Source organism: Penicillium subrubescens, assembly GCF_028828155.1.
Source record: "Penicillium subrubescens strain IBT 31985 chromosome Unknown utg000011l_segment0_segment0, whole genome shotgun sequence".
Lineage (NCBI taxonomy): Eukaryota > Fungi > Ascomycota > Eurotiomycetes > Eurotiales > Aspergillaceae > Penicillium > Penicillium subrubescens.
The window spans coordinates 943,347-961,106 of record NW_026643161.1 but is presented as its reverse complement, the minus strand read 5'-3'; the positions used below and the strand labels follow the sequence as shown (position 1 = coordinate 961,106).

The 17,760-nt window shown below is 50.2% G+C and overlaps 4 protein-coding genes across 4 annotated transcripts; 3 read left to right on the top strand and 1 right to left on the bottom strand.

The window, feature by feature from the left end:
- Positions 1-2,774: 2,774 nt before the first annotated feature.
- Positions 2,775-3,168, top strand: N7473_012711 (uncharacterized protein; the record flags this gene model as incomplete). The annotated part of the gene is made up of 2 exons (XM_057158650.1): positions 2,775-3,019; positions 3,087-3,168. 2 exons carry the CDS (start codon positions 2,775-2,777, stop codon positions 3,166-3,168), a joined length of 327 nt encoding a protein of 108 aa, XP_057002604.1.
- A 5,584-nt stretch (positions 3,169-8,752) lies between these two features.
- On the top strand, positions 8,753-9,835 carry hapB (CCAAT-binding transcription factor subunit HAPB; the record flags this gene model as incomplete). The annotated part of the gene is made up of 1 exon (XM_057158649.1): positions 8,753-9,835. The coding sequence occupies one exon, from the start codon at positions 8,753-8,755 to the stop codon at positions 9,833-9,835; it is 1,083 nt and encodes a 360-aa protein (XP_057002603.1).
- A 1,467-nt stretch (positions 9,836-11,302) lies between these two features.
- Positions 11,303-12,178, bottom strand: N7473_012709 (uncharacterized protein; the record flags this gene model as incomplete). The annotated part of the gene is made up of 1 exon (XM_057158648.1): positions 11,303-12,178. One exon carries the CDS (start codon positions 12,176-12,178, stop codon positions 11,303-11,305), a length of 876 nt encoding a protein of 291 aa, XP_057002602.1.
- A 2,307-nt stretch (positions 12,179-14,485) lies between these two features.
- Positions 14,486-17,315, top strand: N7473_012708 (putative arsenite resistance protein Ars2; the record flags this gene model as incomplete). The annotated part of the gene is made up of 3 exons (XM_057158647.1): positions 14,486-14,588; positions 14,659-16,655; positions 16,710-17,315. 3 exons carry the CDS (start codon positions 14,486-14,488, stop codon positions 17,313-17,315), a joined length of 2,706 nt encoding a protein of 901 aa, XP_057002601.1.
- Between the last annotated feature and the right edge of the window lie 445 nt (positions 17,316-17,760).

Here is a 17,760-nt window from a genome sequence, read left to right as displayed (position 1 = left end):
ACTGTACACCGTATACATACTCTATACTATAGTCGATACCAACACGACACTCTTGCGTCATATCGAGCCCTGCCAACACAGCAGCTATCCCATAATGGAAATTGGAATCTCAGGCCATCGACCGGGGTGATGACAGGCGTCTCGCGGGCCAGATTGGAATGGCGCGCGGATCGGCCGCCTCACTGTTTGGCGTTGGCGTCACGCCCTGTCACAATCACGGTCACAGTCAGGGGTTGAGAATAGATCAGTCAGCGTGGCGGACGTTTGGAGTTGGTGGTTTTTTCCCAGATCAGTGAGACGAGTGTACTTCGTATGTCCTTCGTATGTCCTTCGTATAGGAAACGAGATTATGGGTGGTAGGCGGGAGATGGAACCTGGGGTGGAGGGTGCCCCGAATAGGAGAGATGGCCGAGGGGGGGCTGGGGAGGATGGATGATCATAATAATACTCATCATACGGAGTACTTACTACAAGGTACATTGCCGCCCGATATTGCCTTCCATATCCGAAAACACGGAGTGGCTATTTGCAACCCTAATCACATGATACACTAAACCTAATATGGATTTTGCGTAAATTACAAGTTTTGAATATACATAGCAACTATACCGGATTTTGTACCTATCTGTATGGATACAAGTCTCTGAAAGCCTGGACGAATAGAAGGATCTACACAAAACGCAGCAAATTAAGCGACTGTCAGCAACCTGCTAGCTTCCCCTCCCTCAAGAACAGATTGATTAAAAAGCATTGTACCTACACCCAAGAAATATCTTCTCGTGGAAAGCGGCCTGACCCAGCTTAGCTTGTCGGCCTTCCCTTCTCTCCCATATCAGATACCCTTACAAGAAAAGGGGTGCCCAATATCAAGGCGGACAAATCGACGTCACGGAAAAGAAGGCATTGAATCGGTGGATCCATGTTACTTAGGTATAAGAGCTTGATAGTTGGCACCAAGATGATGGTATAGCGCTATGTCTTATATAGTTAAAGGCGGACTTTAATAGAGACAATTTCGCCCAGTTTCAGATGGCGGAGCACCCTTTCCTTTTCGTTAGTATATCAGAATAAAATAAACCTAAATAACAGTGATCACTCACACCCTATAGTTTATACCTCTATTAGCACTAGATCGTAGAAGGAACATCAATCTAAGCGGGGACAGAATTGAAGATTATCACTCACACGGCAGATTTCGTCTTCTAAAATCTTAAGAGTACCGTGCAGATCTCTCAAAACAGGGATTCTATAAAATATATCATCCTGAACCTATTTATTTGATATTAGCCATAGTTAACTAACTAAGTTAAGTTACTGGTATACTGTTAGTCATAACTGCTACGTATGCAAAGGCACACAATAAATTGCTTCAGAGAAGACTTGGCACGTAATGACCAATGATGTTAGCAATGAGATGTTAACTATCAATGATTAAATAGTCAATTCAATTGATAACTAAATACGGACTAGTCGGTTTATAGTCTAAGCTGTCTTATTGTAAATGTGGGGGGTTATGTGGGTCCTAAACTAGTAACTAGCACTTTAAATATAGGACCCCTATGTTAGGATCAGCGCTTTATATGACTAGTGTTTGAAATAGCGTCTCTCTGTTCCCGACACAGAAGCTATATAATAACTACTATCGTTTATTTGAGGGAATTGTAGCTTTCAGGAGAGTTGTCTCGGTGCTATATTATGCAGATGTTTAAGGTAAAACGCGAGAATATATTGCTCCTGTAAAAAGACAGCTCCCCGAGTCTAAGAGCCCCATCTATTTAACTGTCCATCGCTAGGCCCGCCACAAGCTTCGACCACCGCGATACTCAACACTCCCACTCGATGGCATCCCATTACAAATGGTGTCAGCGACCATATGATCGTGGTTGTTACGGGTCCCATTAAAACCTTCAAAAACTTCATTTGTGAAGAAAGGAAGGAAAGGGTGCCCTGCGCCTTAATCTTGTTCAACACAAATAAGAAATAAGGTGTAGTAATTACTCGATGCCAAGCCCTTTCCGAAACCACCCAAATCTCTCCCGAGCGAGGGGTTTGGTGAACCCATCAGCAATTTGTTCTGTAGTCGGGATATACTTGAGCTTCACTGTTCCGTTGTCCTGGACCTCTCCCTGCCACTTGCGTTGGATTTCCATATGTTTTGTGCGGGAGTGGAATTGTGGGTTTGAGGATAGAGCAATGGCTCCTTGGTTGTCCCCGCAGATAATCGTGGCGTTTGTTCCTTGGTTCATATTTAATTCGTTGAGAAGCCTTCTTAGCCAGACAGAGAGCCTACAGGCCCCTCTAAGTCAAAGGATGTGATAATTAAGGCGGCTAGGCAATTCAATGCCGATCCAACACCGAGCAGCACCCGGGGACAATCCTCTTGCCCTATTCCCATGCACGGCATCCTCTCACCAACTCCTTAGAGCTGCATCCGTCAATGCTGCAGCCTCCTATACGGTAGTCCTTCACCGACTCTTCGGTGACCAGCCAGGGACTCAGGTCCCCGACTAATATTCCTTAGTGATGATAGGGGTCTATAGCATAGACCCCGTAACACAGATATGCCGATTTCAAAAAGAAGCAAACAATTAACGCAAACCTATACCATATTTCGCCTTTTACGTATTCCATTTTCATAGCAGCCGGAGGTCGACCCACGCACTAATACCTACCTAACATATAACTATATAAGGCACAGCGTACCTTACACTAAAGACCTATTTCCCTCCCATAACTTCAAAGCTTTACTATCTTCTTCTTAGTATATACCAAAGATGCATCTTTCTGCGTATCTATCCTTCGCACTTTGTTCAACAACGCTCGCAGTAGTGTTCAAGACGCCCTTAGATGTCACATCTGGTGAAACCTTCACTTTGACATGGACAGTTGAGGATGGGGACCCAAGTTTTATAAACGTGGCAATCCAGAACGATGAGAACCACACATATGATGTGCCTGCAGTGCATGTCCGCACTGCTGACGAAGAAACATCAGTGTATGTGCGGCCTTTCAGACCGGGGTAAGTATTGACGCTGGCGTTTGCGAATGATGATTTCGACAGAGGCACTAATTTCGATATTTTGTAGACCTGGGTACTACATAACGGCGTTGGATTTTGAAGACCCTGTGGTTGTTGTTGGGAAGTCAGACACCTTTGATATCAACTAAGGATTCAAGCTTGCTGTCACTCTGACGACTCATATACTGCGTATGAGATATATGTTTTGATTGATGCCTAGTGCGTCGAGCATCAATAAGATTTATCAACAACCATCTTCCGTCTTCTATCATCTCAGTTCTTCCCTTCGTCCTTCCATATGCTTAATTATTTCGTTTAAATGCTACTACGATAGCCGATAGCCGTTTCTTCGTAACCGAGCCTAACACTTTGTACGAAAATCGATTGACCTTCTGATGGTGCAAGCCTTGAGTTCCAGGCCGATAAGAGGTTAGGTAAGTAATATAGACCCCAATATTAGAAGCACTAAAGAGCGGTGCTTGATTATTCAAGCAACTAGTACTCCGGCCACCTCCCACAGTCCTGGAGAAGCTGTTCGGTAAATGGTTCGAAGAACGGGCCTTCAGTTGAACCTTTGAAAATACGCGACAGAATAATACCGTCCTGAGCATATTCAGGCAGTTATCTAGAAGCGTTGGCCGCAATGAAATTTCGACACTTAGACCGGTGTCACACCGAGTGGTGACCAGCCAGTTCGCCTCTATCCAATCCTTATATCACATCCAGACTCATCGACAAACACAAGATGATATAACCGAAATTCAGATAGCTTATTTTGGTAGAAATCTCGTAGATTTGGATTCTGTTCTTTGGCTTTCTGTTGGGCTTTCTTTTTTGTCCAGCCAGCGCGCGAAAGAGCACGTTTGATGGTAGATAACGATGGTAAAATGTTAAATTCATCCCATAGGAAGATAGCCATCTCTTCGACGTATAGCCAGGCTTTTCAGCGAGGTGGTCGTAGAGGGCGTTAAGCATGATAGGAGCGATACTTGGTTGTCGGCCAACCGAGACTGGGGGAGATCTGGCACTACCAAATAACGGCAAGTTTCTTGCGTATGTTAGTGATGGAGCGCTCACTATACTGTGCCACCTTTGCCATTTGCGATGTAGTGAGTCTGTTCTTGCTGCGTATCATGTGGACAATCATCTTACACTGCCAGGAGTCAATGTTTCTTGCCATCTTGAAGTGGGTTAGGTGTTTGCAAATGCTAGACTGGGAGGAGTGTGAGCGGACGATACCATGGTGGGGCTATTTTTGGGACGCAGCTATTGGACATGTAACGATACGTGAGCATACATTTAGCACTGTTACCATACAAACCTGGAACAAAATATTAATTACGAACCTATCCATATAAGGTTTAGCGTTCCATGTGATTAGGGCGTGAATCTGTGTTTCCAATATAGAATGCAATAACGGTCGCCACTGTATTTCGCATTCTTCTATGATATTCTGCCTGTTCCATAAAGATGTTTTCTATAGCTAAATTGAATAAGTTTAACACCCTTAACTCTTCTCTTATAAAGTTATCTTCCCCATTCGTGGATCTTTTGCTAGATCGCACGATATCTGCCATAATCGTGGATTCTGTTGAATCGCACGATCTCGACCGTGCACGAGCGCTTCGTGCACACACAAGGATTTATGCCGACCACCTAAATCCGACACCTTATAGATTGCTTCTAGAGAGAAAAAGCCACTACTATGAGGAAAATTTGTGTTAAATTATAGTACGGGAAACAATTTGTGAGAAGATACTACAAGTCAGAACCTGTCGATCAGGTAGGAGAAAGGAAACAAGTCAGATTATTCCAATACTATTTCTTGAGGAGTGTCAACTCAATTATATATAGCCTCATCGTTCAGAATAGGAAGGAGGTATATCCTTGTAGAGAGAGGGGATTAGGGGAAAAACACGAGGCTTATACAACCTTCATCAAAGGTCTTCCTTGCACTGTAGGATACCTAGGACATCGCCAAAACCTATGCAGTAAAGAAACTGCGGGATAGAGGAGGAAGTTAGCAGATTGCTAACGGTCGCTGAGTTTACTTGGTTGGCATGAAGCCCTCTGGTCGTCCAGGCTCCAGGGCCTGTATCTATACGAATAGGTACAAAATCAGGTATCGTTGCTGTGTATATTCAAAACCGGTAATTTACGCAAAATCCACATTAGGTTTAGCGTATCATGTGATTAGGGGTCCAAATAGCAACTCTGAGATTCCAGGTATGGAAGGCAATATCGGGCGGCACCGTAGCGGAGAGAGAATAAACATGGAGGGTAATCAAAGAAATTATTTGTTGGCTGACGAGGGTCGAGGGAGATGGCGGATGGGAAATACGTTATCCGTTGTACCCATTCACTTCTATGTGAGCACATATTATCTGAGAGAGATTATTTACTTATTATGTGCGTAGTTTCTGCCCAATGCACCACGAAAGTGAGGAAGCAAGGCAGCCTGCGTAAACCTGTCCGAGATACAGTTTCCACGTCAGGTATACTTTTTGATAGCGGTGAGATACACCTTATCACCAAAGTACAGCGCCTCGACCAAAGTTACCAACGTCAACACTTTTTCTCGTATTCTTCACCGCCGAGTCCCAAGTGTGGGTTGCACATGACCCTGCGCTTCGGGATGCCCGGATTCCCTGACTCCCGTGATTTCATGACAATACACAATTGTGATGATACCGTATCGCATGGATATCTTACGGCTGAACGTGATGACTCCTGTCCTCGGGACAGCCAGCCAGAATCCGCGGAAGGCTGAACTGGCCCCCACCCGAGTCCCACATTTAGCGCCGTACAGCCACTGAGGAGACGGGTTGGGCAGCGACGAGTTCGTGTTGGCCGGGATCAAAGTGATGTAAATATGCGTAATTATGGTAATTATTTGTAATCTGATGTAATCCAATGTAATTAGAGCGAAACTCTTATTGAAGAATGTAATGTATCCAACTCACTCCCCCACTCACCCAAACAGCCCACGCTGATACGTCGTTCTCCGATGAGCCGGACCAGCCAGAAATTGGCCATCCAGCCAGTACAAAATGCCCCGTCCCGCCCGCCCCCTTTTCGCCTTTCTCCTCTGCCTCTTCTCGTTGGTTGCCCGCCCTCTCCAGCCTGTTCGCCCTCCAACCATCGCACAGCGCTGGCCACCCTTACTTCCGCCGTTGGTTTAATCTGATTTCTGCCCATACCATTCGTCCGATCTCTCTCTGGAACTGGTCTGTTCTGGGACAATTGGAGGAAGTCCAATCAGTGTTTCTCTTCTTTGATCTCATTCGACCTTGTTGACTGTTTCCCCACGGTCGGCACTGAGTGTACGACAGAAGGACAGTCTACGACTGGGTCGAGTACGATAGCTAAGCTACAGTACTCTATTCGCCTGGAGTTCCTATCATCAGGGATCTCTTGAGATATCTATTCCCATAGGTAGGTTTTTCTATCAATGATCGTTTATTCTATTGCCCTGCCTGTTACCTCTCGCACTTGTGCTTGTTACTTTTGTCCTTGACCTTTCTTCTTTTATCTTTGATTCCATCTTGCATATCTCGAGTCTATCAAAGAATGGCACTGGGTCCGAGCTTCCCAAGTCAAGGAAAGAACTCGTCTTCACCCATATATACTGTGACTCTCTCTCCATGTTATCATGGCCCTGCTGTCCCCGTGACTTCCTCGTGCGGCTCTTTCAACCCTACCAGCAAAAAGAGAGAGACCAGCATTCCTCATTCCTGCCGTGTAAACATACCCTTTTCCCCATCTCAACTGAGCCAATTCTTCGCGTTCATTTGTCCAATCTTTCCTCTTTCCCTCCACCCCCAGTCTTCAGTGTTTCGCGGAACTGCCCGGGCCCTTGACATCAGCGGCCCCAGTCGCGCACAGAACTCAGCACCACCGCCTTCTCGTTGGCACGTTTCCTTCGATCTCCCCCCTCTTTCCCCCCCCATCCATCTTCTGCCACCGTCAAATCATCGTCTGGCTGGGATCCCTTGATCACTTGGGATTGGAAGTCCAACGGAGAATATCCACGTCTTTGGCCTTGTGGCTCTCTCCCTTTTCCCCTCTCTTCCCCCCCAATTAAGGTAATTGCTTCCAAGCTTTACTGCCCCCTCCAATCCCACGTTGCGCGCCGCGCTGTTAGTGGCCCGTGGCAAAACATAACACACGCGCCCTCCACTGACCATTGCCCATTGCCCGTCTCCCATTGCACTCATTACCCTATTACACTCCAATCCCTCCTGGTCGCATGCAAAGCGCCTGCGTGTTTCATGGTCGGTCCAGTTTGATCGTTATTGGCTCTCCCTTCTCTGCTATGCGCGCTCCCTCTGCTTTTTACCTGCTTAGTCTTGTGTTCTTACCCGACCTCGTCGCTTGCTGCACGCGTCGGTCCCTGGCATCGTTGACATCATCTTTCGAGTGCGCGCAATTCTAACATATGTCTTTGTAGAGTCGCGACAACTGATTCGCTAGACGCGATCAGCCTCGCCTCACTATCTGTCCTGCCTCTGCAGAAGCCGATCGCTTCAGGTATGTTCACGACCTGCAGCAGCCTCTGGCCCAATTCCCGTGCCAACGCATACATCGCCTCCCCTCTCTGTCATCTCTCTCTCTTTCACTGCCCTGGTCGCCCGGCCTAATCCGGTCAATCCAACACTCCCACCCCGCCTCAGTAAACATGGCTATGTTGGGATCATCGTCGCTTGCTTATTCACCCCCTCCTCTCGGGCCTAGGGACAGCGCATTATCTTGCTTTTATCCAGAATGTGACATACTAATCCTCCAATAGATCTCGTTCGTGGAGCTCTTTGACGGCTGTCCTGACCGAGGCGCGTCAACCCTTTCACAATCCGCTAGCCCGGCCCACATTGTGTCGCGTCCCCGGATTTTGTGTTGAACGTGACGAAGCCAAGAGGTAAGAAAGAAAAATAAAACCTCAAAATTCCCAAAGAGGACCCTAGTCCTCCGGTCATTGACGTTGCCTGCCCCTCCGTGCCTGAACTCGGTTTCCCCGGCGCGGCCTCAGCGGGGTGGCATCAACAAGGCGACTGGTTCTGACAACGCATCAAGCACTTTAGTCGAGGGGTACCCCCTATTCTACTGCATCACAGCCCAACCACGTTACACCCGTGGGTATCGACCGATTTGCACAAAAGAGTCAAACCCTCCGTTCGAGACGCGTTGCTGCTCGAGAACTAGCCTTGATCCTTTTGGTCCAAACATTCCGCCTATCGTCAATTCCCCCTCTCTGCAGTGCCTGCACTTTAAGGTATGTCATGTCACTTACCCTATGAAATCTGCCTAATCTACTCATCCCCACCCTGCGGATCCAGTGACCGTATCCTGCTGCGCTCTTGCTGACGTGATGCCCCAAGGCTGCAGACTATCGACTAGCCGTCGTCGAATCACAGTGTGATTACGCCAACTTCTGGAGGTGACTAACTCCCGTCCCGCACGCGCTTGGAGTGATATCGACCCAGCACGTCTGCCAAACAAATCGAGTAGACTCACCTTGGTTTCCTCTCACTTGCTATCGCGCCCCATATCCACCACGGCGCCTATCCTCCTAATTTGGTCCCTTGATAGGTGATTCGGATTGGTAGATCATCGCCCGAACCGATCTCTCGTGCCTGTCATCCCAGCCCCCAAACCCCGGTACGACACGCGCGCGTCGCCTGTGTGACGGAACCTTCTCTGAACCTTCCCCCGAAGTTTCGCAAGACCCTCGTCAACATGGAGTACCCTCCACAGTACCAACAGCCTCATGGCCAACATCCCCATGCTCCTTCACATATGCCCGGTCCATACCAAGCTGGACCGCCACAACCTGGTGCACCCGTGGGATCGATGGCCTCACCCACGAATGCCCAGCCTCCCATGCAATCACAACATCCTTCCCATCAGACATCACCCATCGTCCCGTCGCAGCAGCATTACCAGCAAGCGCAGGGCGGCCCTGGTGTTCACCAACAGATGAATTTCCCTCAAGGCTATGGCGTCTCTCCCGCCATGCCTCAGCCATACGGTATCTCGCCCACGCAGGCTGCCGCGATGGCCACTGCTGCCGCTTCCGGACAATTCTATCCTCTTCAGCAACACGATGGTATGGCTGGTCAGATGGCTCCCGGGACACGAGGCTCGCCGCGGATGGCCGGTGTACCTATGAAGGCGGATCGGAATCCTCGCTCCCCGCCCCAGATGCCCGGTCAGATGCCTCCGATGGGCTCGCAGGTTCAAATGGCGAACCAGCAGATGCCCCCTGGTCGACGAATGAGCCACATCGGTAGCCCCAATGTACCGAGTGCCCAGCCCGTGATGAATCACGTTGGCCGACCCTCCGTCGCGCAGCCCATGCCCGGCGCGCCCCAAGCTGCTATCCAGCAGAACCAGCCGTCGCCGGAGATGGTGCCTGGCGGTAACCAGGAAGAGTCGCCGCTCTATGTCAACGCCAAGCAGTTCCACCGTATCCTGAAGCGCCGCGTCGCGCGCCAGAAGCTCGAGGAACAGCTCAGGCTTACGTCTAAGGGACGCAAGCCGTATCTGCACGAGTCGCGACACAATCACGCTATGCGCCGCCCTCGTGGCCCCGGCGGCCGTTTCTTGACAGCCGACGAGGTCGCCGCGATGGATAAGAAGGCGGCCGAGGGTGATGGTGATGCTGCGGCTGATCTCGGCAAGGAGAACGGCTCGGCAGGACAGAAGCGAAAGTCCAGCGAGGGCAATGATGACGGTGGCAGCGCGAAGAAGACCAAGACGAGCGCTAGTGCCGATGCCAGTGAGCAAGATTCGGCTGAGCCGTCGGATGAGGATGGTTGAATGATACAACTGTTTCCTCGTCCTGGTCGTTGACCGTGTTATCCAGGTCAATCCGAGCTATATCTCAAGCTTCAACTCGAGCTTGAATATGCTTGGCGGTTGACCTGGTGACGATGTTGACTATTTTTCTTTTGTTTCTTTCCTATGTCATTCTTGGATTTTCTTTTGTTGAGACTAACGGCTTATGGATGGACGTTTTGGAACCCCTTTTATTTCTTCTAGCGAGCGATGTGTACGGATGCCTCCCTTTTTACCCATATCACGCCACTTTTGTTCTACCCTTGATGTGCTTGTTCGGCTTTTCTTGATCTGGCCCCTCGCACCCCCCCTGATCCTGCCCACTAACTTGACCTATGATCCTGATCACCGTTGATAGCTTTTTGTACCGGGAGACGAGATGATTTTGTTTAGGTTGTCACCTTTGGGCAGATTGCCTCTGTCGGAGTCGGCGACTGCGTTTCTACAATCATGACCATACTCGTCTTCGGACATCATGATGGGCGGGCTATGCCCTCGAAGAAAGTCAAGGATCTGAGGCTTTTGAACCAATTGAAAGAAAGCCAATGTCTCCCAAGCCCTTGAGCCAACTGTGGGATTGTGGGAATGCGAATGCGATTTACTTAGGCCCAGGCCAGTGAAATGTCAACCGTGACGATCTTCTTCTCTTCCTGCCCCTTTTACTTTACAATCTCCCTTCTACGGCAACACTTGCAATCGCCTTGTGTATATCGACCGACAGTACAGCACTACACTATCTACCAGGTCTTCTGTCAATGTTTCGTTTCTACTAGCCGTCCTTCTCCGTGCTATCGGTGTCTTTGCGTTGCGCGTTGCGCGTGTTGCGTTTTGTATTTTGAACTTCGGTTGGGACATTAGAGAGGTTCTCCTTCACTGGAAAAACAGGTTAAATACTTTATCGTCTGCTGATTTTGAATATTTACTTGATGGGATTTGGGTTGGATTGGATTGAAAAGACTGGATATTCTTTTCTTTTCTATCCTTCCTTTTTTGTAATTGCCGCGATGCAATGTGATGTGATGCGAATGCGAATGTGATGGATTGTTGGATTGTTACATGATATGCGCTGGATTTGGAATGGGATTGGTGGATTCAATTTGTTTTTTGCCTATACCATCGGATCGGAATGAAGATATTGTCTTTTTTGAATAGAGATGTTTTGTTACTGAGATGGAATTGAATTGTAGTTTTGTCTTTTTGAGTCGCATGAAACACACATGGGGTATTTGATATCAAAGAAGCTAGCTAAATCGTTTCACAAACAGATTCTATGTCCAAGTCATCGTCCTCGGACCGGCCAGAAGAGACATCCAACATTTACTACACAAGCTTCCCACACAGGAGAAAAAAGAAGGAAAGAAAGAAAGAAACAATTAACACCAACCATGCAACCCCACTCCTCTCCTCCTCCCTTCCCCCAGAATAAACCATCAGGGCCAAACTCCCCCGCTAAACAGCCTCCCAATCCATCGCATCAACCATAAACTCCCAACCCTCCTCCCTCCCAATCTCGACATCCTCCCCAACCCGTCTACACAACTTAACATGTTCCCTCGCCCGAACGAACCCTTCTTCCAACCCACCGAAAATCCCACTCAAAATCCCCTCAAGATCATAACTCTCCAACGGCCGCACAACATCCCGATCACCCACGGGGTCCCTCAACACCTCGTCCCGCGTCATATCAGCCGTCTTCCACCGATTCCGTAACTCCTTCGCTTGCCGGAGTTGTTCGTAGACGAGGCCCGAGCCGAGGACGGGTGTTAAAGGGCTGGACTCTTCTTCGAGGGCGGAGAGGACGTTTGCGTGGTAGCGGTGGAGGCTTGCGCCGACGCCGGCGTTGTTTGTGTAGGAGGGGCGGCCGCGTGTGGAGGAGGAGACGGTTATGTTGAAGACGGCGAGGAGATGCACGATTGCGCGCTCGAGGAGGGCGTAGTATTCGAAGAAGTCGATTTTGAACATTATTTGGGCTTCGGAGGTGGTGGAGAGGGAGGAGGGGTCTGGGGGGATTGTTGCGAGGCGGTAGGCTTCGGCTAGAAAAGGGAGTTTCCAGCGGAGGCGGGAGATGATTTTCATGAAGCGGGCGAGTTCTTCGGCTGGGGGGAGGAGGCCGTTGTTGTTGTTGTTGGATTGTAATTGCGATTGTGAGTATGTTGGTCCTGATCGTGATGGGGAGGCATTTGGTGTGGGGACGCTGTGGGTGCGTGGGTTGGTGTGTCGGGATGGTTGGTAGTTGCTGCCGTTGCTGTTGTTGGTGCCATATTGGTTGTAGGAGTTGTAGGAGGTGCTGTTGCCCGGGGCCCAGCGGGAGTTGAGGAGGGACATGGATCGATTGATGGCTTGTGGTGGTTGCGTGTAATGGTGGAGGTAGTGGTGGGTGTGGATTGGGTTGGTTGCGCACGGGCCTTTTGGAGATTTGGAGATGCCCGTTGATTGATACGATAACTTAATCTGGATCTTGAGGGTGCAGATCTGAGATGTGATAGGGGTGGTGACGTGTTGAAAGTGAAGTCTGGGGTGATGGGAGTTTGAAGGTGGAAGGAGGTTGCGTGTTTGGAAGATTGATGAGATGAGGTTTTGTAGTGGGCTGTGTTTTTGGTGTGTTGGAGCCTTCTGGTCTATGGTGTTTTGCCGAGGTGAGTGGAAGAGATAAGATTGTACCTTGAGGATGGGTCTGCATTTCTCAATGTTTGTTTTCATACTTTAAATGCGAGGATAGACTTGAATGATACAGAATTTTTGAAATAGAACTGGAAATTTTGCCCATGTGAGGCAGATATTGGATTGTATAATCTGCGTGCGGGTAAATCTTGAGCTGACTAGATAGGCTATTCTTGTTCACAAGGTAGCGTACACGGGCTAATGGAAGAACCTAACGTTGAATTAATAGTATATATTTGAAGAGAATTATAGGAAAGCGATAAGCCAGTATCATGGAACCTGCCAATCTATGATGGAACCTACCATTTACAGTCTTCAAGGCAAGTCTGTGCTTTGTTTTGCGGGGAATCTAGTATCTAGTGTCTAGTACTGCACGAAGAGTTGGACAATGGACTACCTATGAAAATTTGCTCGAGAGATGCATCATGATTCCAGCAAAGGCATAGAGTGTGGACTAGCTCATTCCAATTTTAATCCAAGTGTTCGCCTGCATGACTATACTGAAGCATGGGTAACACATTGGTTACAAACGGACCGTGTAGTAACTAGACCACGATTTGCCAGTTGAATCTCGAATCGATCCTCAAGCTTCGAAATGAATTGCTTGAAATAGAGCCATCGACCCTCTAGGCCTATATTCTTTGTGGATGCCTCGCATTCACAATGTTTTCTTTCACTGTAGTATGAGGGTCTCCGTTTGAAGGCACTCTAAGCGCTGGCGCAGTTCGACCTATCGACCAGATCATGCCGGCAGCCAGCCAGCCAAACCAGCCAAGGCCAAGCACATCCACACTAAACAAAGCTGAGCCTATCGTGCCGGCCAAACTCAACGTTCCAGCCCCCGGCCATATTCGTCCATTGTCTCTGATATCTTGTTGATTGGGGCCTGAGGCATCTGGGCGTTTGTTGACTGAGACACTTCTTCTTTCAACCCAGCCCCGACTTCCTGACTTTCCCAACTCCCTCTTTCTTCCTTTCCTTTCTCTCACCATCACCAAAATCTTCAACTTTCCTGTTTCTTCCCAATTATCTTTGTTGTTTCTGTGCCTGTTTCGGGTTCGGGATCCTCATCTGGTCTAGCCAGTTCGGCGGTCAGCCCGTCATCAGGTGATCCAAGGTGGCCCGTGCCCGTTGACCAGGAACTACGCTAGCCTCTTCAGGATTAGCGCTTCTCCAGCTCTCTCCAACCTTCTGGTCACTCCAACTGATCTCACTGCCTCTCTCCTCCACCCTGCGCTGAAGCTGTCGTTGTTGGCTTCGATTCCAATCGCCATCTTATTCTGGGCTTCTTTTGTAGGTGGCCTACCTCCCTTTCTCTATCGTTTCTTCATCTACCTCTGCCATTTGCTGTGTTCGAACGGCTCTCTTGTCCCTTGTGATCGTTCCCGTTCCTCCGTTCTGCCGCTATCTCAGCTCTCCCTCCATCCACGTCCCTCAAATTTGAAAATTCCTCATACCTTTGTTGCCCAATTCACCTTCTTTAATGTCTTTAATGGCCAAAACCTGTCTGATGGTGCTACATGCGCCATCGCCAGGCCTGCGGAACCCATCGTGACCCTCTTGCTTGGTTCGGCACTCTTCCACTAGCGGACTCTCTTCATCTCTCTTTACTCCACCCCTCCGCTGTGACCATGTGGCGACGGTGCGGTTTCGAATTCGCTGGCCGCGGGCTTCATAGTCCCTCCTTTCATTCCATTCTCAATTCCTGATTACCTTGTCTATAATCTTGTCTTCCCCTCACCTCCCCGGCAATCGTCCACGTGCCGCTCTTCCGCTCTGTCTTCTAAGTTTCGTGGTCTGATATTGACGATTCCGAATATTAGCTTTGCACGCCCCTCTCCGACAACTGATTGAGACCGCTCGCGCTTTCCGTTGACGTTTGCCCTACCGCGCCGGAGTTCCGTACAGAACGCTGTCCGCGGCAGGAGCCGTGACTCAAACACAGTCGCAGTCACACTGAAATAAGACAAGATGGATTCGTATGAAGGTTATGATGCGTCTCCCGGAAAGAACCGCGATATGGATTCCTTCGGAGGTAGAGGTGCGCCAGCGGAGTACCGCCGCCGGTCGCCAGGTATGTTGCTACATCATGGGGTGCCGCCGGTGGAAGGAGAGCAGTTTCGGATATTGACCAACAATCTTAGCTTCTCAAGATCGCCGTGGCCGTGGCCGTGGCCGTTCCCGCTCTCCCATGATTGACCGCTACGAGCCCTCTGAGCGCCGCCCCCGCGAAGATTTCTACAACAACTCCCGTGAACATGCTGCTCGTGATCGCGAAGATCGCCGACGCCCTCCTTCCCCCAATGTCGTGAATATTGACCGTTACATCCCGGGTCAAGACTCCGGCAAGCGACCGCTCCCAACGAATCCCCTCCCTGACCCACTCAGCCTGGACTTCCAAGTCGGTTTTACCTGGTTCGCCGAATGGTGGAGAGCCGAACAAGCCATTAGCGAGGAGAAGGATCGCGCCAAGAATGGCGGTCGACGCCCGTCTCGTCTCAAGGGCGAGCGCGAAGCCCTTGAGGACCGGGACAAAGAACGGGCGCAAATTCAAGCTGCGTACGATTCATACAAGGTCGACTTGCAGATCAAGTTGGCAAGAGCATTTGTCCAGCAACATCGTGAAGAAGAATGGTTCAAAGAGCGGTACAATCCGGAGGTTCGCGACCCGATCCGTGACCGTCTGCTGAACTTCCGAAAGGGAGCTTATGAGCAGTGGGAGCGGGATCTCAATGGTGGTCTGTTTGATGATTTCACTCTCGAGGGTATCTACAAGAGCGAAAGCGACGGTGCTGGTGGTGTGATTGAAAAGGAGGAAGGCGAGGCCACTGCCGTCGGTGAAACTTTGGGAGTCCTAGATTTACTCCCCGTGCGCGGAGGCGAGCTCCGCGATGAGGCTCTGTCTCAACCTGCCTTGCTCATCAAGACTCTTGCGCCGAACGTTAGCCGCGACAAGATCGAGGAGTTTTGCAAGGAACATCTTGGAGAGAATGATGGCGGTTTCAAGTGGCTCAGCCTTAGCGATCCAAACCCGTCCAAGAAGTTCCACCGTATGGGCTGGATCATGCTACATCCCGGTGGCGACACGACGAGCTACGTGGATCGGGGAGATGGTCGCGATGAAGAGATGGACCATGACAATGGCCTGGGTGAAACCGTGACTGTCAACGCTGCCCAAAAGGCGTTGGATGCCGTCAATGACAAGACAATTCATGATCCAGTCCACGGCGATTTCACCTTGCATGTTGGCGTTCACGCTCCTCCAGCCCAGCTCCGCAAGAAGGCTCTATGGGATTTGTTCTCCGCCCCTGAACGCATTGACCGTGATCTTGAGCTGGCCCGACGACTGGTCGCTCGGATGGACGGCGAGATGGGAGACGTAGATGGATTCAGCAAGATTGAGGAGCGTGTCGAGGACCTTCGTGGTAAGGGCTGGCTCCAGCCCCCCGTCACTGGACCCGTCAGTGTCAAAAAGCACAAGAACGGCTTCGGTAAAGACGGCGCCGACGACGGTGAGATGGAGGAGGGCGAGGAGCGAGAGATCTCTTTGGACGACGATGTCGACGATGAAGAGATTTTGGCGAAGAAGAAGAAGTTGGACTTGATGGTCGAGTATCTGCGCCGTGTCCACAACTTCTGCTTCTTCTGCGTCTTCGAAAGCGACTCTGTTCACGAGCTTGGTCGCAAATGCCCAGGCGGTCACCTTCGTCGTCCCCGTACCGGCCTCTCCACTCAAGCCAAGGAGGTCGCTCGTGCCAGTGCCCTGGGACAACCCTTCCCTGTTAGGAAGAAGGAGCCGAGCGAGGATGGTGAAGAGCGAGCTTCGCCTGTGCAGGAGAGGCGTCCTCAGCGTGTTCCCAAGTCAGAACAACAGCTACAGCGCGCGTTTAACTGGGTCAAGACATTCGAGGAGAAGGTTTTGCAAATCCTGGAGCCCGAAAATGCCGACCTGCGCAAGCTTGGCGGCAAGCCTGTGGAGGAGGCTCTGGACGAGGAGCTTGCCAAGTATGTCAAGCAGGAGACCGACGACCGGTACCGATGCAAGGTGCCTGAGTGCACAAAGCTGTTCAAGGCGGAGAATTTCTGGCGGAAACACGTTGAGAAGCGTCACGCCGAGTGGCTTGACAAGATCCAGCGCAATGTAAGTGTGGCATCTCCAAAATTGTCAACAAAGCAGATACTAACTCCATCGCAGCTGTCTCTCGTGAATGCCTATGTTTTGGATCCTTCACGCATCGCCCCATCCCGATCCGATGCCAACAGCAATGGGCACTTCCCTCTTGCGTCCGGTCATGGCCAGGGCGGTACTCCCCGTGGGTTCAGCCTGCAGAATGTGCCCTACCTTGGAAACCCAGGGGCTCTTCCCAGCGGATTTTCCCCAGGAGGCATGCCCGGCATCGTTGGTGCAGGTGGCCCCTGGGGTGGCAATGGTATTGCTACTGGGGATGGCGCAAGCCTGCACCAGCCAGGCGTCATGCGGCGCGGCGGGCACCGTCAACACAACCACCGGTCTGGTCCTTACGACCGTCGCCGCCCTCCTCACGGCACTGGACGCCTCAGCCCTGTCCGCATGCCTGGCATGTATGGCCTTGGTGGTCGTCTTCCTCCTGCCAACTTCTCTGTGCCTGCTGGCCACCCAGCCGCCAACATGGTTCCTCCAAACCCTTTCCCTGACTCCATGGGCGGCGGCGGTGGTCCACAGGGTATTCCTCCGCGCGAAGCAGTGCAGGGCCGTAGCCTGAAGAGCTACGAGGACCTGGACGCTGTAGGCGGATCCGGCAGCGGTGAGCTGAACTATTAACTTCACTCACTCCGTCAAGCCTTCCCTTCCATTTACAGACGTCTATCTACACTTTATTCTCTGTCTTCATTTTCCTTTTTCTGACATCATCTACCCTCACTTCTTTTCCTTTTTCTCTACCTACAAACCTCGCTGGCGTTGGCGCAAATGGACGGATGGGAATTGAATCTGCCCGGTGCGTGCTCATTTGTTTCTCATTTGGTGTTACACCATACATGTTTTCGAGAATATCGCTGTGAAACATCTCTCACATCTGTCATGTCTGTGTCTGGCTCTCATTGCACTCTTTTTTTTTCTCAGTCGATTGTTCGAGTCTTCTATCTTTCTCAAATTTTTATCTGTACAATATCCTTTATCGGTCATAACTTGTGTGACAAATGAAAGATTGAACTGTATGGTGTTCCAGTGAAATTTGTAGGATATTCGTAAGTGATCTTAAAAGGTT